The 18,925-nt window shown below is 41.5% G+C and overlaps 1 protein-coding gene across 2 annotated transcripts in view; it reads left to right on the top strand.

Annotated features, from left to right (window-relative positions):
* Positions 1-18,925, top strand: part of SEC31B (SEC31 homolog B, COPII component) — a 186,995-nt gene that overhangs the window by 30,681 nt on the left and 137,389 nt on the right. For both annotated transcript variants that reach the window (XM_089677220.1, XM_089677218.1), the window contains exon 2: positions 3,406-3,487. In XM_089677220.1, coding sequence (XP_089533346.1) covers positions 3,409-3,487 — 79 coding nt within the window. In that variant the 5' untranslated portion in view covers positions 3,406-3,408. The remainder of the gene's footprint in view (positions 1-3,405; positions 3,488-18,925) is intronic.

The raw sequence follows: 18,925 nt of genomic DNA, 5'->3' as shown, positions 1-18,925 counted from the left end.
CCAGGATGATGCCTACAGCTGCAGGCATCATCCTGGTATCATTTTTTCAGCTGGCGAGCGGCTTTCATGTAAAAGCAATCCTAGTGGCCAATTAGCTGCAGGATTGCTTTTACAAGCAGTGGGAGATTATGCCCCCCCCCTCCCCCGCTGCCTTCCACGGCCTTCTCGGGCAGTCCCGTGACATCGGGGGAACCTGAGAATGCAGCCGGTGTTATTGCCTGCTGACCATAGAGATGCTTGGAGACCACAGTGGTGCCGAGCATCTCTATAGTTTCAGAATTCGGAAGCTACAAGCATTTCATCACTTCAGTTTTGTAGGATATAAACAGCGCCGTTTGTAAATTGGGAAAACTTTTGATCACACCGATTTTGGTTTGGTCAGATAATGTAAGGGCAGGGGAGAGTCTGATAGACCCCAGATTTCTCAAAAAAGAATATATGACAATGCCCATTGAAGTTATAGGGGATATTTGCATTCCCTGTGATTAGCATTAAAAGTGATCAAAAAAAAAAAAAAAAAAATGAAAGGTACAGTGTAAACATAAAAAAAATCAAAATAACTAAAAAAAACAAAAACAAATTGCCCCTCCCATGCGCGCACACCTGTGTGCACAAGCCTTGACCCTGTGTCGGTATGTAAACAGCGGTTGCACCATGCATGTGAGGTATTGCCGTGAACGTCCGATCATGGGCAGTAATTCTAACACTAGACCTCCTCTGTAAATCTAAAATGGTAGCTTTAAAGGCTTTTAAAGCGTTGCCTATGGATATTAAAAATGTTTGCAGTTTGTCACCATTGCATGGGGCATGCGCAGTTTTAAAGCATGTCATGTTTGGTATCTATTTACTCGGCATACCATTATCTTTTATATTCTACCAAATAATTGGCCAGTATATTGTGTTTTTGTGCATTAAAAGTAGAAAGTGTATTTTTTTTTAAAAAAAAATTTGCTTTTGAAAAATCGCGTGATTACTATGTGCCATAAAAAAAAGTAGTACCCACCATTTTATTCACTAGGGTGTCAGCTTTAAAAAATGTATAATGTTTGGGGGTTTAAATTAATTTTCTAGCAAAAAATACTGTTTTTTTTTTTTTTTTCATGTGAACAAAAAGTGTCAGAAAAGGCTTGGTCTTCATGTGGTTAGAGTGAATGATGTGTGGCATAAACTTCTAATGCTGGGCATATAATGCTCCCACCCCCCAAAACAACCCCTTTTTGGAAAGTAGACACCCCAAACTATTTACTGAGAGGCATGTTGAATCAATAGAAGAATTTTATTTTTATACCACAAGTTTTTGGAAAATGACAAAAAAAAATTTTTTTTACACAAAATTGTCACTTAAATGATTTACTGCTCACACATGCCATGGGTATATGTGGAATTGCTCCCCAAAATACATTCTGCTACTTCTCCTGAGTATGGGGGTACCACATGTGACAGACGTTTTGGCAGTCTAGCCAAGTACAGGACCCCAAAATCCAATAAGCACCTTCAGGCTTTTAAAGGGCTTTATTTCCTCATTACACTTCCAGACTACCTATCATAGTTTCGGATGCCCTGAAATGCCAGGATAGCACCTAACCCCTCAAATGACCCCTTTTTGGAAAGTAGACACCCCAAGGAATTTGATAAGAAGCATGGTAAGTATTTTGCAGATCTCATTTGTTGCCACAAGTTTTTGGAAAATGAAGAAAAAAGAAACTTTTTTTTTCTATTCTTTTTTTAGATTTCAAAACCTTGTGAGAAAAAATGAGATCTGCAAAATACTCACCATGCCTCTTTTTAAATTCCTTGGGGTATCTACTTTCCAGAAAGGGGTCATTTTGGGGGTTTGGTGCTATCCTGGCATGTCAGGGCCTTCTAAACTGTGATAGGTAGTGAGGAAGTGTAATGGGGAAGTTATGTACCTTCAGGCTTTCAAAGTGGTCATTTGATTTCAGGCTCCTGTATGTGGCTAGGCCCCCAAAAAGTATCACACATGTGGTATCCTCATACTCGGTAGAAGTAGCAGAATGTATTTTGGGGTGTAATTCCACATATACCCATGGCTTGTGCGAGAAATAAATCATTTAAATGACAACTTTGTGTAAAAAAAAAAAAAAAAAAAAAAAAAATGTTTTGTCATATTCCAGAAACTTGTGGAAAAAAAAAAATCTTCCATGGACTCAATATGCTTCTCAGCAGATAGCTTAGGGTGTCTACTTTCCAAAAAGGGGTCATTTGAGGGTGTTTGTACTATCCTGGTGATTTAGCACCTCAAGAAATGTGATGGGCAGACAGAAAGTAAAAGCTGTGTAAATTCCATTCTCTATACCATAGTTTGTAGACGCTATAACTTTCACACAAAGCAATAAATAATACACTTACTGGGATTTTTTTTAACCAAAAACATGTAGCAGAATACATTTTGGCCTAAATTTATAACTAACTTTGAGTTTACTATATATTTTTTTATAGCTGAAAGTAAAAATTTATGTTTTTCTTCAAAATTTTCGGTCTTTTTTTGTTTATAGCGTGAAAAATAAAAAGCGCACAGGTGATCAAATACCACTGAAAGTAAGCTCTATTTGTGTGAAAAAAAGGACGTAAATTTTGTTTGAGTGCAGCATTGCATGACCGTGCAATTATTAGTTCAACTAGTGCAGCGCTGAGTAGCAAAAAGAGGCCTGGTCAAGATGGGGGGTAAATCCTCAGGAGGGCAAGTGGTTAAACTGTTTCTGTTTTAACCCTTTATTAACGATTAGTTTACTCTGTTTTGTTTTTGTTTATATTTTATTAACCATCCACATTTTTAACTTTTTTTTTTGTTTGTCTTGCTCATTAATATTTTTACACACTTAAAAAAAAGTACAACATTGAAAAAAAAAAAACAGAATCCTAATTTTAGTGTAATTTTAAACTGGACAAATTACAGAGTAAAATATACACTCTTATCTGCAGTAACACTATTTTTAAACTAAGGCAAGTTCATACATATATATATATATTTTTTTTTAATGCAACCAATGGGATGAACAAAACAAATTAAATTTTCCCATCCAGACTCATTTTAGGGTGTACAATGCACATGTACTGCCCACGGGGTGGGGGTGTTTGCAGAAGAGACACTACATTTCTTCTGCTAAAAATGTTTCTTCTAGCAAATTTTTTTTTCCCTCTGACCCCTTCCTGCCTGTGTTCCTTGTTTTGCATATTTCTTCCAACCTTCATGGTCCCTCATTTAACACTTGTTTCACTGCAAATTGCCCCTTATTTTTATAGCTCAGTACATGTTTTGTTGTATATTACACTTTACCTGGTATAGAAGCTCTAATAATCCGTACATATGTTTTTATTGGTAAGCACAAGTTGAACCTTACCCTTTTTTCCTAATGGAATGTGTAACTTGTTTTTATATTACAGAAAATGAAGCTGAAAGAAATCGAACGGTCTGCAGTCCAAGCATGGAGCCCAGCAAACCAACACCCAGTATACTTGGCAACAGGTATAATTTAGCATTTTCTCAAGCTATTTCAGTTCTTTTAACTGCATAGTTCTACGGCTTTGTTCAGCTTTTTTTTGCAGAAAATACTGATATGCAAGGCTTTTTTTTTTGTATTGTAAAGACCTTGTCTGATTTTCTCATGTGTTGTGTATATTTCCTAGTAAAGCACAAAGCTAAACCTCCTTTTTAATGGCATCCCGACGCACTATGGCGAAACATCTAGTCCACCTGAGATACGTTGCATTCCCAAAAAAGGGTCTGGTTGGGTTTTGTCTGTAATTAGGTATGTTGACAGCCAACCACAAAGATCTCCCAGCACACTTACCAGCTAGCTTCCAAAAAAAACAAATTGACCCTGTCGAGCATTTAATGTAAAAACAGCGGGTTTTGTTTGCATACATTTGCAAATATGTGCGTAAGCCACCATGCCCTCTTCAAGGATCCTCCTGTATACTGCGGTCCTAACTCTATAATTTTTAGAGTCTCCAAAGTTAGAGCACATATAACAATGCATAGGTTAAGGGCAGGTTTGCCTGGAGGGAGCCCACTTCTCCTTAAAGGCACAGGAATGCATGGTATGCCCAGCAAGAGCACAATGGCAGCGGAAGGCATCTGCATCCATCGCATTCTAATTGAATGGGCTGCTTGAACATATGTGACATGTTGTGTGTTAACGTGTGCTTTATCCACCGCACAAGTCTTAAGCCAGCCTAGGGTGTTTTGATGTTATTGAGGCCCATTCACAGCTTGTAATTACAATCCAAGGAAGCTTCACAACCAAAATGCTATTGATTTGAAAACTAATGTAAGTATTTGCAGGCACTGTCATAGGAAACCTGTATTTCTCCAAACGTCTTCCAGGACAGCCTCCTTGAGATGTAGAGCTCCTCCCTCCAGGACAGGAAACACGCAAGCACAGTACTTTAAAAGGCTGACCTCCAGGCCTCCCTTTTCAATTTTTAGTGGTTCCTCCGGAGGGACGAGTACAGTCTTAAGGAACCTGCTGTGTGGAAGCCCTAGGCTTAAGGGGGTGCTGGTGGCTCCTGCTCTTGCTTACATCCTCCTGCCCGGCTCAATCCCTCCATGTTTGGGGTGTGGGCCTGTGCTCCTGGTGTCCTTCCAAGCCTCAGTTGAGGATGACCGTCTGTGATGTTTCTGCCCAGCACAGAAGGGTTCCATTCTAGGCGATGGGGACCTTTTGAACAGGACACCTCTGCAGAGGCTCAGTAAGAGAACCGATGCTTGAGGGGGAGGGGGTTCTCTTGCTGAGCATCTGTTGCCCTGGCATCCTCGGGGGAGAGGTTCTGCGGCAGCCGATGCACAGTGGGGCAGAGAGACCGCCGGGTTGGCGTGTGGACAGCCGTGACTTCCGGAAGGTACGCTCCAAGCACCAGAATTTCCAGTCACGTTGATGTCATTGGTGGGCGCCAGAGACTCGTGGTTCCATAGTGGCGCAGGCATCAGGTTGGGCGGCCGGTGCAGTGTGTCAACCCAGCAGAGGCTGCGGCTCCACATGGAAGGAGCTGGCCCCTCTCAAGTGGACCCTGGTTCTTCAGGCAGCGGCTCCTCTAAGGTAGGCTTGGGGACTCTGGGTCCCTCTTGCTGATCCCTGGGGGGTGTTTTTTTTTTTTTTTTCTTTCCCCAGCCTCTGATTGCAGGTGACGTGGGCACACTTCCTTTCTTTGCTCCCCCAGCACAGTGGTGTTTGGATAAGGGGCCCAGGGCTGATCATCTTCTGCATTGTGTTTTCTTGCTTGTTTGTAGGTTAAAACCCAGGACAAGACGCAGAGTCAGGCCCCCAAGAAGAAGTGTGAAGTTTGTGCAGCAAAATTGGGTTCAGCTTGGGAAAAAACCTTTTATGCCGCAATTGTGTGGATAGCCTAATTAAGGATGAGTCATTTATAGCCTACCTAAGGTTCTCACCTCCATTAAGGATGACCTGATATCTACATTTCAATCGTTTAGATCCCTGTTGGAAAAAATGCAGTCACTGCTAGGGCCTTGTTCCCAGTCGGCGGGTATGGAGATATCTGATGCGTTGAGAGGGGAGGAGGACCGGAAGAGGATCCTAGGTCCCTTGCTTCCTCACGGGCAGATTCAGGCTCAGATGAGGAGGATGGTGAAGTTTGCTCCTCCAGAGGTTCCAGGTACAAATTGGCACTGCAGGATGTAGACAACCTCCTTTAAGACTATCTACGAAACCTTAGAGATCGAGGAGGACGACGTATGCCTATCTAAACATGACCTCATGTATCAGGGGCAACATGCTAAAAAAATTAGCATCTATCCAATCCATAGTTACCTGGTTGATACCATTAAGCAGGAATGGGAAACCTTTTTTTCAGATAATCTTAAAATGAGATTTCCTTTTTGAGGATAGCAGATCCCAGCCATGGAACAAGATTCCAAAGTTGGATGCCCCCTTATCTAAAGTATCTAAAAAGATGGACTTGACATTTGAAGATATGGGGGCCCTGAAGGATCCTATGGATAAAAGAGGTGAAGTCTTACTCCACAGGGCCTGGGATTCCACCTCTATCAGCTTTAGGCCGGCTTTATCAGCTACCTGTGTTACCAGAAATTTGGAATGCTGACTTACACAGTTAGTCGCATCTCTCGGTGGGGACCTCCAGGCAGCAAATTTTAAAATCTTTTTCCATTGCTGTTTAAAGCAGTAGGTTTCCTTGCGACTGCCTTGGCCGAATCAGTTAAGCTAGCCGCAAGAACCTCTGCCCTAGTAAATTCTGCTAGAAGGGCATTATGGTTAAAAACCTGGGCAGGAGACTCCAAACTGTGCCTTACCCTTTACTGGCAATAATATTTTCAGTCCAGGGCTCGAGGAGGCTTTGGAGCGTACGGCCAATTAAATATAAAATAAAAAAAAAAGAGAGGCAAGGATATTCAGCCCAAGAAACATTGGACAGGGCACGAGAACAGGGGACAAGGGGGATCTTATTTATTCAGTCCTCCTCAGGGCCCCGCCAAGTCCCAATGACTTGAGCATCCTAGTGGAAGGAAGACTGGGGACCTTAGGGGAAGGGGATGTTATTCCCATGTCTTCATAGTGGAAAAGCCCTTGGGCAAGTTTCGCCTTATCCCAAACCTGCGCCCCTCAATCGGTCCTTAAGGTACAAACACTTCAGCATGGAATCTATCTTCTCTGTAAGGAACGTCCTTTACCCAGGTTGTTTCATGGCTATGCTGGATCTCAGGGATGCATATCTTCACATCCCCATTCATCATGCGTGTCAGAAATACCTAAGAATAGTGGAAAGGATGGGTTCAGAGATCCACCACTGGCAGTGTCGGGCTCTACCTTTAGGTCTGGCCTCAGCACCAAGAATTTTTATGAAGGTGCTTGCGGAGACCTTAGCTCCCTTAAGCATGAGGTCTATTATGATCATTCCTTATCTGAACGATCTCCTCTACGTAGCCAGGTCTTATCAACAGCTGACAGAGGATCTGTAGGTTGCTCAGGACTTCCTTTGGAATCTGGGGTGGCTCATAAACAAGGACAAGTCATGCTTAACTCCCTCCCAGAGAGTTACCTATCTCTGATACAAAATTTCCTCAGTAGAGAGAGAGCTCTTCCTTCCACAAGATAAGTTTCTCAGGATAGGTCAGATGCTGGCAGAATTGCAGAACAATCTATCCATGACAATAAGGGACATTGAGGGCAGTGAGTCTTCCACCTGCAGCCTGTCTTCTGAGAGTTTTGAACGGGGACAGATCTACTTTAGATCTGACAGTCTAGCTTCTGCACAGGGTCAAAAGGTCCCTTTTGTTGATGGCGGGAAAAAAGTAAATCTGGCCAAAGGTCTGGAGTGGAACTCTACTTGTCTGGTTATCATTACGACCGATGCCAGCAGCTTTGGTTGGGGAGCCCATCTAGGAAACAGAACGGGCCAGGGGTCGTTGTCCATGTAGGATGCTCAGAGATCCTCGAATCGGAGAGAGCTTCTAGCAGTCCAGCGAGCGTTAAGTGCCTTCCTGGCAGATCTATTAGACAGTCACCTGCAGATCCATGGCTACGGTGGCATACATCAACAAGCAAGGGGGTATGTGAAGCCCTCCTCTTCAAGTATTTGCGGACAGCATTCCGTCTTGGGCCGAGTAAAACTTGCTTTTGATATCTGCCATTCATCTGGAAGGGGCGCAAAATTCCCTAGCGGACTTCTAAGGCAGCATCCAGTCAAACACGACGAATGGCCTCTCAACCACTAAGTGTTCACAAACTTCACTGTCGGGTGGGGCATGCCGGAGGCTGATCTCTTTGTGTCCCAGGAAAACGGGAAGGTTAGCCAGTTCTTCTCCCTGAATCCACGAGATCAGGCTTTGGGTGTGGATGCTTTCGCGATCGTGTGGAATTTCAATCTGTTATGCGTTTTTCTTCAGTGAGGCTGATCCCAGCGGTGCTGCAGAAGTTTCTGTTAGAAAAGACAAACCTCATTCTGGTAGTGCCATTCTGGCTGAAGAGGCCATGGTTTTCTCTGCTGTGGATTCTGGCTTTAGTTCCCCCTTCCAGAAAGGGAAAATCTGATCTCTCAGGGTCCCATGCTACACCCTCAGGACAGAACCTTGGAGGTGGCAGTGTGGCTTCTGAAGAACAACTCCTGAAAGCTCAGGGTTTTTTTTGACAGAGTAGTAAGGACTTTAGTGAACTGTCACAAACCAGTTACCAGAGCTATTTATCCTAATGTCTGGAAAAAATTCAACTCCGGATATCCCAAAAGTGGTAGATTTCTTTCATGATGGGGCAGATCAGGACCTTTCGGTTAGCATTTTAAAGGTGCAGGCCTCGGATCTGTGTTTTTCTTCAGATCCCTCTCCAGCAAACTCCCTTCATAACAAATTTTTTTTTTTTCAGGGCTCTTTCCAAGTCCAGGCTGGCGGTAGTCAGGTCTTGTCCAATTTGGGATCTGTCTTTGGTTCTAAAAGCTTTGGTCCTTTGTCCCTTTTGAACCTCTGGGGAAATCTTCAATTAAGTTTTTAACTCTAAAAACAGTTTTTTCTGATCGCAATCACGTCGTCCTGTAGGGTGAGTGAATTGAAGGCGCTTTCCATTAGGGAGCCATTTTTAACAATTTTCGAGGATAGAATTGTGCTCAAGACAGATCCTGGATTCCTTCCCAAGGTTTCCTCCTCCTTTCATAGGTCTCAAGATATAATTTTGCTGACCTTCTGTTCTGCTCCTGCAAGCAGGGAGGAGGAAAGAATAACTGTATTGGATATTAGTAGGAGCCTTTTGGTCTATCTTAGTAGATCCAGAGAATTCAGGAATTCAAATTCTCGTTTTGTTCTTTTTGCAGGAGCACGGAAGCGTTCCAAGGCTTCCAATTCTACCATTGCTAGATGGATTAGGATGGCTATCATGGAATCATATAGTTTATTAAAAATTCCGCCCCCATTTGTTAATGCACACTCAACCAGATCCTTGTTAGCATCCTGGGCAGAGAGAGCCAGTGCCTCGCCAGAACAGATCTGTAAGGCAGCCACCTGGTCCAGCTTTTCTACCTTCGTGAAGCATTATCGCCTGGATCTCATTTCTAGCGAGGATCAGGCATTTGGGCGCAAAGTCCTCCAGACAGTAGCCCCACCCTAGTTGGTAGGTTCTTGTTTATCGTCTCCAGGAGGCTGTCCTTGAAGACGATTAGAGAAAACCAGAGTTAGAATTACCGGTAACACCTTTTCTATAAGTCTTCCAGGACAGTCGGAATTTCCCACCCTAAGATTGTACGGTAATGTATGTTTATGCATAAATGATTCTTTTAGTGTCTTCTTGCGGTTCTTGAGTATAACTGAAGAGGGAGGCCTGGAGGTCCACCTTTTTAAAGTACTGTGCTTGCGGGTTTCCTGTCCCAGAGGGAGGAGCTCTACGTCTCAAGGAGGCTGTCTTGGAAGACTTCTACAAAAGGAGTTACCGGTAAGGCGAACTCTGGTTTTCAACTCTGTTGCTTTAGAAGTACTTCAGGACCTGACTGTTATCAACATCAGGAAAGCAGGCGGAGCCTGAGTATGGCGGCGGAGGAGAGCTCAATGTAGGAGCTCTCGGACGGAGCTCCATGTCCTGACCTCCCCAGGTCCCCTGTGATCCCCCCGAGATATGTAGATAGCCTGGTGGCTTGCCTCTTACCCTGGCCTGGCGGCTCCCCGGGACGGAAAGCGGAGGTGTGCGGGGGGAGAGTGGAGAGTGGCTGGTGAATAGCGGTGAGAGAGCGGTTGGATGCTGGGAAGTCGGCGCGAGCACGTGACCGACCGCAAAGCACGCCTGGGAGTTCGGGAAGCCGGCCGGCCGGCGTTCTGCGGTGAGAGAGCAGAAAGGTCCTGTCGGCTGGGGATCGGTGCATTCTCCCTCTATTCCCCCGAGACCCCCAGGGCATAAAGCAAGATAAGAAGATATTCACTGAGCCCTGGTAAACTGAAGATCAAAGAGACTCTGGAGGGTCCCCCCCCCCCCTTCTCCTTGAATAAAGACCCTATGTGACCTGAAGGAGAGAGCAAACAGCGGGGCCACTGGAGGAAACATACGAGGAGGGTGAGTGACTTTAAGTTGAAATCTTCTATACCCTAACTGTGATGCATTACATGGCTCCCTAAAGGGTAGCAGGGGGTAAGTGAAAGGGGGGACCCCGGCGACTGCAAAAAAGGTGGAAAAGATTTGAGGACAGAACAGCCCAAAAAGACCAGCCGGGGAATAGTGCAGAGACTAGTATACAAGACCTTTGATTCTCTATCCCCCCTAAATCCAGGAATTTTAAAATAGAAGAGCAAAGAACAAAAGTTACAGAGAAAATGAAAAATAAAAGTGTAAAAGGAAGTGGGCTTAAAGGGTCCCAGACTGGTACAATTAAAAAATATACCTCCCAAGGAAACGTAACCCCAGAAAGATCCCAGAATAGGACTGAAAGAGGAGAAGCTGATTTCAGCATGGAAAATAGCCCTAGAGTATCATTAGGCCTGGACACCAGCAAGCATTAGGAAATACAGAGACGGAAAAAGATCTACAAATACCTAATAAAAAAGAAATGGCAGAAATGTTTAAAGAACTGGAGAAAACAATAAAACAAGAAATGGTAAATATCCGAAGTGACCTGGGACACCTGCTGGTGAGAGTGGAGGAAACGGAGGAGAAAGTTAAAAATCAGACCCAGGCTATCTCTGAGCTTGAAAAAGTAATAATTAGCATAGGGAAAGCCCAAGAAAAATTGAAATATAAAGCTGAGATACAAGAAAATAGAGACAGGAGGAGAAACATCATGATACGTGGGGCCCCAGAGAACTCTAAGGGAGAAAACCTGCAAGAAGTGGTTTGTAAAATATTAAATATTATAACAGACAGCACTGAAATGGAAAAGTCTAAAATAGAAGGAATTTTCAGAAAAGGAAACATCCAGAGATACCTGGGGAAAGAAAACCCGAGAGACATTATAGTTAAATTTTATGAGTTTCGAGATAAAGAAAAAATTTGGAAGAAGATCAAAGGGAAACCAGCTATTAAGTATGAAGGTGGCGACATACAGATATATGCGGACTTGGCCCCAGAGACTCTGTGGAGAAGGAGAACTTTGAGGCCCCTATTGGAAAGGTTAAAAGAATATAATGTGCAATACAGATGGGGGTCTCCTGAATGTTTAATAGGATGGAAAAACGGGGTTACGGCGCACCTCAGGTTCCCAGAAGATCTGAAACATTTTTGTGACAGTTTAAAAATACAAAGAATGGAGATCCCAGGCTGGGAAGAAGATCAATGGGAATTTAGAATGAAGAGAAAAGAGGATTGGCAACTTGTGGGGGGGAGGGGGCGGGGGGAGAGGGGGAGGGGGAGAGAGGTGGTGGAGGGAAGATAAGGCTGGTTTTTTTTTTTTTTTTTTTTTTTTTTTTTTGGTCTTTCCTCTACACTGGTCAGCCCTCACCCTACTGCCCCTGCCTTACGGTGCTGGAGATGAACCTAGGAGGGACCAGGGGAGCTATGAGGAGGTCGGACAAGGGGAAGGTCGTCCATGCCCAGAGTTTTTAGCCCAAGGACTAGATCAAAAGTGGAAGTTTCTTCCATAAATGATCAATAGGCAAAAGATGGGCCTAAAAAGAGGGGGGGGGAAGGGGGTGGGGGGGAGGGGGAAGTTGGGGGGGGTGGGTAAGTGGGGAGGGGGGGTATTTTTCCTGCAAAAAAATACAAAAGCAAGTGAGAAGGGAGAAGAAGGGGAAGAGAAGATTTATGGAAGATGGAAGAGATTCAGTTTATAACATATAACGTAAATGGGTTGAACTCCCCTGGGAAAAGATTTAGACTGTTTAAAGAATTACATCATAGAGCAGCCTCAGTAGTATTCCTACAGGAGACACATCTTGAGATAGAATCGAACGTTAGGCTGAGATCCAGAAATCACCCAACATGGTATTATGCTGATTCCCCGGTTAAGAGAGCGAAGGGTGTTGCAATAGGTATGGCAAAGAATACTAGGTTTGAGCTGGACGATAGAATGACAGACCCAGAGGGGAGATTCTTGTTCTTAAAGGGAAAACTACAGGAGATCGAATGTACATTGGCCAATATTTATTGTCCTAATAAAAGTCCAGAGATATATCTGAAAAAAGTGCTGAGGAAGTTGACGGACTTTAAAAAAGGCTGTTTGATTCTCGCAGGGGATTTTAATTTTTGTATGGATCCACAAAAAGATGCTACCTCCCATGCACAGAGAGAAGGAAGTAGGGCTCTGAAACTCTTGAAGAAAGAACTACATATAAGCCAATTAGTAGACGCCTGGAGAATTACACACATGCAAGATAGAGATTATACCTTTTTTTCAAACATGCATAAGAGGTATTCAAGATTAGACCACATATTAATAGAACATCAATTAATCGACCACCTAGTTCAAATTGAAATAGAGACAATCTCTTTATCGGATCATGCCCCAGTCAGAATGAAATTGGAATGGGGGAAGGGGAAAACAAGAGGGCTGGGATGGAAACTTAATGAGACACTATTAGTAGATAACGAAATAGCCCAGAAAATAGGGGAAGAGATTGAACGGTATTTCCAGGAAAATGAGACAGGTGATGTGTCCATAGCTACAGTGTGGGAATCTCATAAGGCATACATAAGAGGAATATTGATAGCGATTGGGGCAAGAAAGAAAAAAGAAAGAAGAGAGAAAATGAGCAGACTCTTAGAAGAAATAAGTAAGCTAGAACAACAACACAAGAATAGAATAATAAAAGAAATAGAGTTGAAGTTAAAAAAAAAGAAAGAAGAATTGGAAGGTGTAATAGAAGAGGAGAGGAGAAAAGCATATAATAGGGTTTTGAGTGAGAGATATAGATGGGGAGAAAGACCGGGAAAATACTTGATGAGGGCCCTAAGGAAAAAGAAAAATAGAAATTATATAGAAAAAATAAAAGACGTTAAGGGGAACCTGAAACACTCAAATAGAGAAATCACCAAAGTTTTTATGGAATATTATAGAGATCTGTATAATATAAATCCCCTGCGGGAATCTGAAAATATAGAAAGTGAGAAGAACCATAAGAGAAAGAAATATATAGAGAAGGCTGGGTTACTAAAATTAAGCGAAGTCCAAATGAACTCCCTGGATGCAGATATCTCACAAGAGGAAATAAAATTAGCTCTGAAGGGTACAGTGTCTGGGAAAAGTCCAGGTCCAGATGGTTATACTGTGAGATATTATAAAAAATATAGTGAAATCTTAGTACCAAAACTTAGAAAATATATGAATGCATTAGGTGGAGAGATGGAAATAAGAAAAGAATCGCTACAAGCTCAAATGGTGCTTATCCAAAAAGAGGGAAAAGATGCTACACAGTGTTCGAACTATAGACCTATCTCATTATTAAACACTGACACTAAGCTATACGCAAAGGTCTTGGCAAATAGATTGAAAGAGCTAATGCCGGAATGGATACATCAGGACCAGGTGGGCTTCGTTCCCGGGAGGGAGGGTAGAGATAATGGGCTACGATCATTGATGCTGATCCAAAAAAGTAAAAAGGGAAAAGAACCGGTGATTCTACTCTCTATAGACGCTGAAAAAGCGTTTGATAGAGTGAATTGGAGATTCATGATGGATACGTTGGAAGTCATGGGAATTGGGCCCAAGATGAGAGAGTGGATAGGAAAGTTGTATAGATACCCCTCTGCAGTTGTTGTGGTGAACGGGGAGAGGTCAGAACCCATTGAGATGTCAAACGGTACAAGACAGGGATGTCCACTGTCCCCATTGTTGTATGTTGTATTACTGGAACCACTTCTGTCAACAATACGGCTAAATAGAGATATAAAGGGAATTCAGATAGGGGACACGGAACATAAAGTCGCCGCTTTTGCTGACGACTTGCTGTTCTACGTGAGAAACCCCAGGATGACACTGCCAAACCTAATGAAGCTATTGAAGGAGTATGGAGAATTGTCAAATTTAAAGATAAATCCAACAAAAACGGAGATTCTAAATATAAATATTTCAAAAAATGAAAAAGAAAAAATACAAAAGGAATTTCCCTTTAAATGGAAAGATAGAGATATAAAATACTTAGGAGTAAATCTCACAGCTTCATATAAACACCTTTACAAATTAAACTATATTTCACTGATTAATGAGATTAGAGAGGAGCTAAAAATATTGCAAGAGGGAACCCCGACATTGATAGGTCGTATTAACCTAGTAAAAATGATAATAGTACCAAAAATCATGTATAGATATCAAATGATACCAATTAAACTCCCAGAGACCTTTTTTAAGTTAATTAAGAAACTGATAACAAAATACATATGGAGGAATAAAAAACCAAGATTGTCATATGAGTTGTTGAGTAGGAGGAAAGAAAGAGGTGGTTTAGGGCTTCCAGATTTTAAAAGATACTATAAAGCTGTAATATTGGCTAGAACTATAGACTGGATACAGAACTATAAAAAAAGTTGGGTGAGGATAGAGAATGAACTTAGTGGAATAGATTTGGGTAAAGTGATATGGATACCAACACAGTATAGGGGCCTAAATGATAATGTAAATACATACACTTTGAATGTTTTAAAAATTTGGGATAACTTACACAAAAGTTTGAAATGGTCTTTTAATTCAACACTAATTTCACTAAAAAACACGGAGTTTTTCCCCCCTGGTAGAGAAGAAATAGGAGGTAGGTGGTTTAAAAAGGAAGAGGTTCAATTAAGAGATATTTTGGTGGGGGATAAAATAGGATCATTTGAGGAATTGAAAAAAAAAGAGGGTGAGATTTTCACTAAATTAGACAAGTGGCGGTATTTTCAATTGAAGAGTTTTGTTGGAAGCTTGCCAAAACCTTTAAGGACAAGAGACAATTGGAACTTGTTTGAAAAGGTTTTGGGCACACAAGGTGACGGGAAACACGGGATTGCTAAGGTATATAAAATACTCACAGAACTAGATATAAATACAAAGCCAACATATATAATAAAATGGGAAACTGACATGGGAAGTGTGATAGATGAGGAGAAGCAGAGGAGAATATATAGATTAACCCACGAAAACATCTCTATGAGAGAAGTAGAGATGAACTATAAGTGTTTGACAAGATGGCACATTACACCAATTGTTGAAAATAAGATGTGTAAAGAGAGTTCACCGTGGTGCTGGAGGGGATGTGGTGAAATGGGTACAACATATCACATATGGTGGGGTTGCCCAAAAATTCAGTTATACTGGAAGACAATAACCCACTTGATAAGGAAAATAACAGAAATAGATATTGGATTAGACCCAGAAGTGTGTATTTTACATAACATGGACATATCAGTCAATAAATATAAAAAATCAGGGATATGGTGCTACATTAATGCTGCAAAAGCTCTGATACCCAGGTTTTGGAAGCAAATAGAAGTACCGAGGGTAGAAGACTGGGTAGAAGAAGTTGAGCAGATTAAAAAGATGGAAAGGTTGTGCCATGTCCAGGAAGATAGGATGGAGATTTATAATAGGAAATGGGAGAATTGGGAAAAAGCTAAGTTATATACGAAATATAGGAAAGATTAAAGAAAATAATAGGAAAACTGCACTTGCTGAGATAAAATGATGCAGAGAAAAGGAAAAGTAGGAAGATGGGATTTGGGAGAGGGTGGTGGAGGGGGGGGAGAAATTTGGAATAAAGTAAATAAAGTAGAAATGTTGGATACTATGGTGTATAGATATATTTATATGTTTGTATATCATGATGTTGAAAAGTATTTAAAATGAAAATCAATAAATATTTAAATTATAAAAAAAAAAATAAGTACTTCAGGACCTAAAACATTCACTTTAACTTTCAGTGCCAATATAAGGTATTAACATTTTGTTTTTAATGGACACTTTATACAGACATGACAAGCAGGGAGTGCGAAAATTGGTCATGTCCTTGTCTGGTGTTCTGCTGTAAATTGACTACACAATGCAAGAATGCTTATAAGATGGGGCGGCACAGTGGCTTAGTGGTTAGCACTTCCGCCTGGCAGTACTAGGGTCATTGGTTCGTATCCCAGCCACGGCACCACCTGCCTGGAGTTTGCATGTGCCTGCGTGGGTTTCCTCCGGGTACTCTGGTTTCCTCTCACACTCCAAAGACCTGCTGGTAGGTTAATTGGCTCCTGTCTAAATTGTCCCTAGTATGTGTATGTATGAATGGGACCTTAGATTGTACACCCCTTGAGGGTTAGGGACTGATTTGAATGTAATATATATATATATATATATATATATATATATATATATATATATATATATATATATATATATATATATATATGTGTATATATATAATGTGTGTGTGTAAAGCGCTGCGTAAATTGACGGCGCTATAGAAGTACCTGAAATAAATAAATAAGAAAAAATAAGATGGTGTAGCGCTGCCTCTTACCCAAAGCTGTGTGATTTATGGTAATACCTGGATCGCTTTGATACTTATATACACTAGGAGTGCTGCAATACACCTTTGCCACGTGTTAGGTACTTATATCTTCTCAGGTAATTGAGCCTATAAACCTTTGCTCACAAATTAAATAAAGTGAAATAAACTAAATGTGAAACAAACAGTACCCCTTATCAAAAGTGTGCAAGCTCTACAATGCACCTCCCCCATACAACATATCTAAAAGGTGTTTCTACATGTGCTAATTATATTGTACCAACAAAATTATATTATGTTTATCCATTAAGTCTTTGGAACTACAGTGAATCTCCTTCCCTATAGTGATTAATATGCATATATATGCTAATTAGGTCACTTCCTGCTTTCGGTGGTGGAACACACACTGTGTACTGTTTTTTCATTGTCTTAAAGCGCTCATTCATAAATATTGCTTAAGTTCAATTCTTCGGCTTTTAATCTGTTAGTAAACCGTCTAACACTATGGAAGCTTTCCCTCTGGGAAAGAACATATGGGTTTCCCATATCCCTATTTCTTGGGCAAGGAGTACAAGGGTACCTCTGGCTTTGTGGCCTTCATACAAGGGCAGCCCTTTTAATGGTTGGCACGGTCTTCCCAGTTAACGGGGTTTAGGTGTCTGGTAGAAGAAGCTGCTGTTGCATTTCACCAGGCTGGTGAGCATTTCACTGGGCTCTGTTGTGCCTTTGAGCCTCAGCCCAATCAGCACTACCAGCCTCCAACCCTGGGGAGTGCACATGGCAGTTCCCAAGTTCTACCATGCAGTAGATGAGCCCTGTTAGTATCTCATGAGGAAGCCACAAAAGCATGTGTTCTGGGCAGAGTCTTTGGTGCTGGTAATAACTCCCTTCCAGTGTGGCTTGATAAAGGAGACCACATTTTTGAAGGCACTTGCAGGGAGGACAGAGCTTAGACAAGGTAGTTGGGTCAGAAGCCATAGAACAAAAGCAGAGGGCACAGTTTCAATTGTAGTAAAAGACATCACTTTATTGAAAGTACACACTGCCAAATGCAAATGGAACTGATATGAGTGTGAGCAATATGTTTGTAAAAATGAAATGAATAGTCATTAAAACTGAAGATTGCTGGGTATCCAGGAGAGTGAATTCTAGAATGCACGTAATTAAACCAACATTCTTCACTAGTAACTTCTTCAGCTCCTCTGAGAGAACCTCCAACTGTCAGCACAGAAAATCGAAGCAGGGGGAGATTCAAGTGTAGTAAAATCCACCACTTAATAGAAAGTAAAAATGGCCAAATTATCACATGGTGAAGAGGGAAAACAAGCCTGTCATCCACAAAAATCCAGGAAACTGTCTTGTCATCCATATCTTACTGACTGTACAGCACTGTGTGCTGAAGAGAAGCCAGGCAGTAGAGAGACGCAGGTGCCTCTGACCACGCTCAGGCTCACATTTATGTAACTAAAGCAGTGACCTATAGGGCCAACTCGTAAGCCGCATCAGTACATAGGATTGCCCATATCATGGCTTTAGTTAATTGTGTTAGCAGAGCTGTCTATCTCAAAATGATGTTGGGAGACCCTTCCTCAAGAGGCAAACTTTATGCCCTATCCTTTGAAGGAAAACTGTTTGAACCAGAACTAAAAATGGGTGGAATGGTGCTCTCTAACCACTTAGTCCTGAGCATTATCCAGGAAAGGTACAGACTGCAGTTTATCTATAAGGCTGAACCTTGAAAAAATTTTGAACAGCAGGTCATTGCTACATATGTTGTTAAAGACTAGAAGGGGAAATTCTATCTTAACATCAATTTGAAAGCGCTAAACAAAGTGGTGAGGCACAGGCAATTTTAAATGGAGAGAATCTACACTATTAACCACTTCAATTCCGGACACTTTCCACTCTTTTCCAGTCCAGACCAATTTTCAGCTTTCAGCACTGTCCTACTTTGAGTGACAATTACTCAGTCATGCAACACTGTGCCCATATGCAATTTTTTTTATTTTTTTTTAGACAGAGCTTTCTTATGGTGGCATTTAATTGTCATAGTTTGTCATAGTGTTGTATAAATGAAAAAATACAGAAAATTTTGGGAAGAAAACTTTTTTTTTGCTTAGTTTTTGTTATAAATTTTGCAAATACCGGTAATCTTTTTTCATATTTTTAGGCCAAAATGTATTATGCTACATTTTTTGGGTAAACCTAACCCAAAACAGTGTATATAATGTAGTCTCTGAGAAAGTTATAGAGCAGTGGTTCTTAACCTTGTTGGAGGTACTGAACCCCACCAGTTTCATATGCGCATTCACCGAACCCTTCTTAATTGGAAAAATAAAATATGATTTTTAAAATTCAAAACATAGGTATATATTTATACATAGGTGCACAAAATGAACAAAACCATTAAGAACAAAACCATTAAAACATGATTTTCACACAAAAACAAAATAATGAATATTTACCGCAAATCAGTGTGACTTCTGCTGTTGTCTTTCAGAGGCCAGTTCAGAAATGCGCGGCATTACCTTGGCAAGTGCCACTCTCATGTCATTTTCGCAACAA

This window comes from Staurois parvus, unplaced genomic scaffold (genome assembly GCF_062004578.1).
Source record: "Staurois parvus isolate SC_StPar_1 unplaced genomic scaffold, SC_StPar_1.0 ptg000182l, whole genome shotgun sequence".
NCBI lineage: Eukaryota > Metazoa > Chordata > Amphibia > Anura > Ranidae > Staurois > Staurois parvus.
This window is presented reverse-complemented; position numbering and strand designations above follow the sequence as displayed.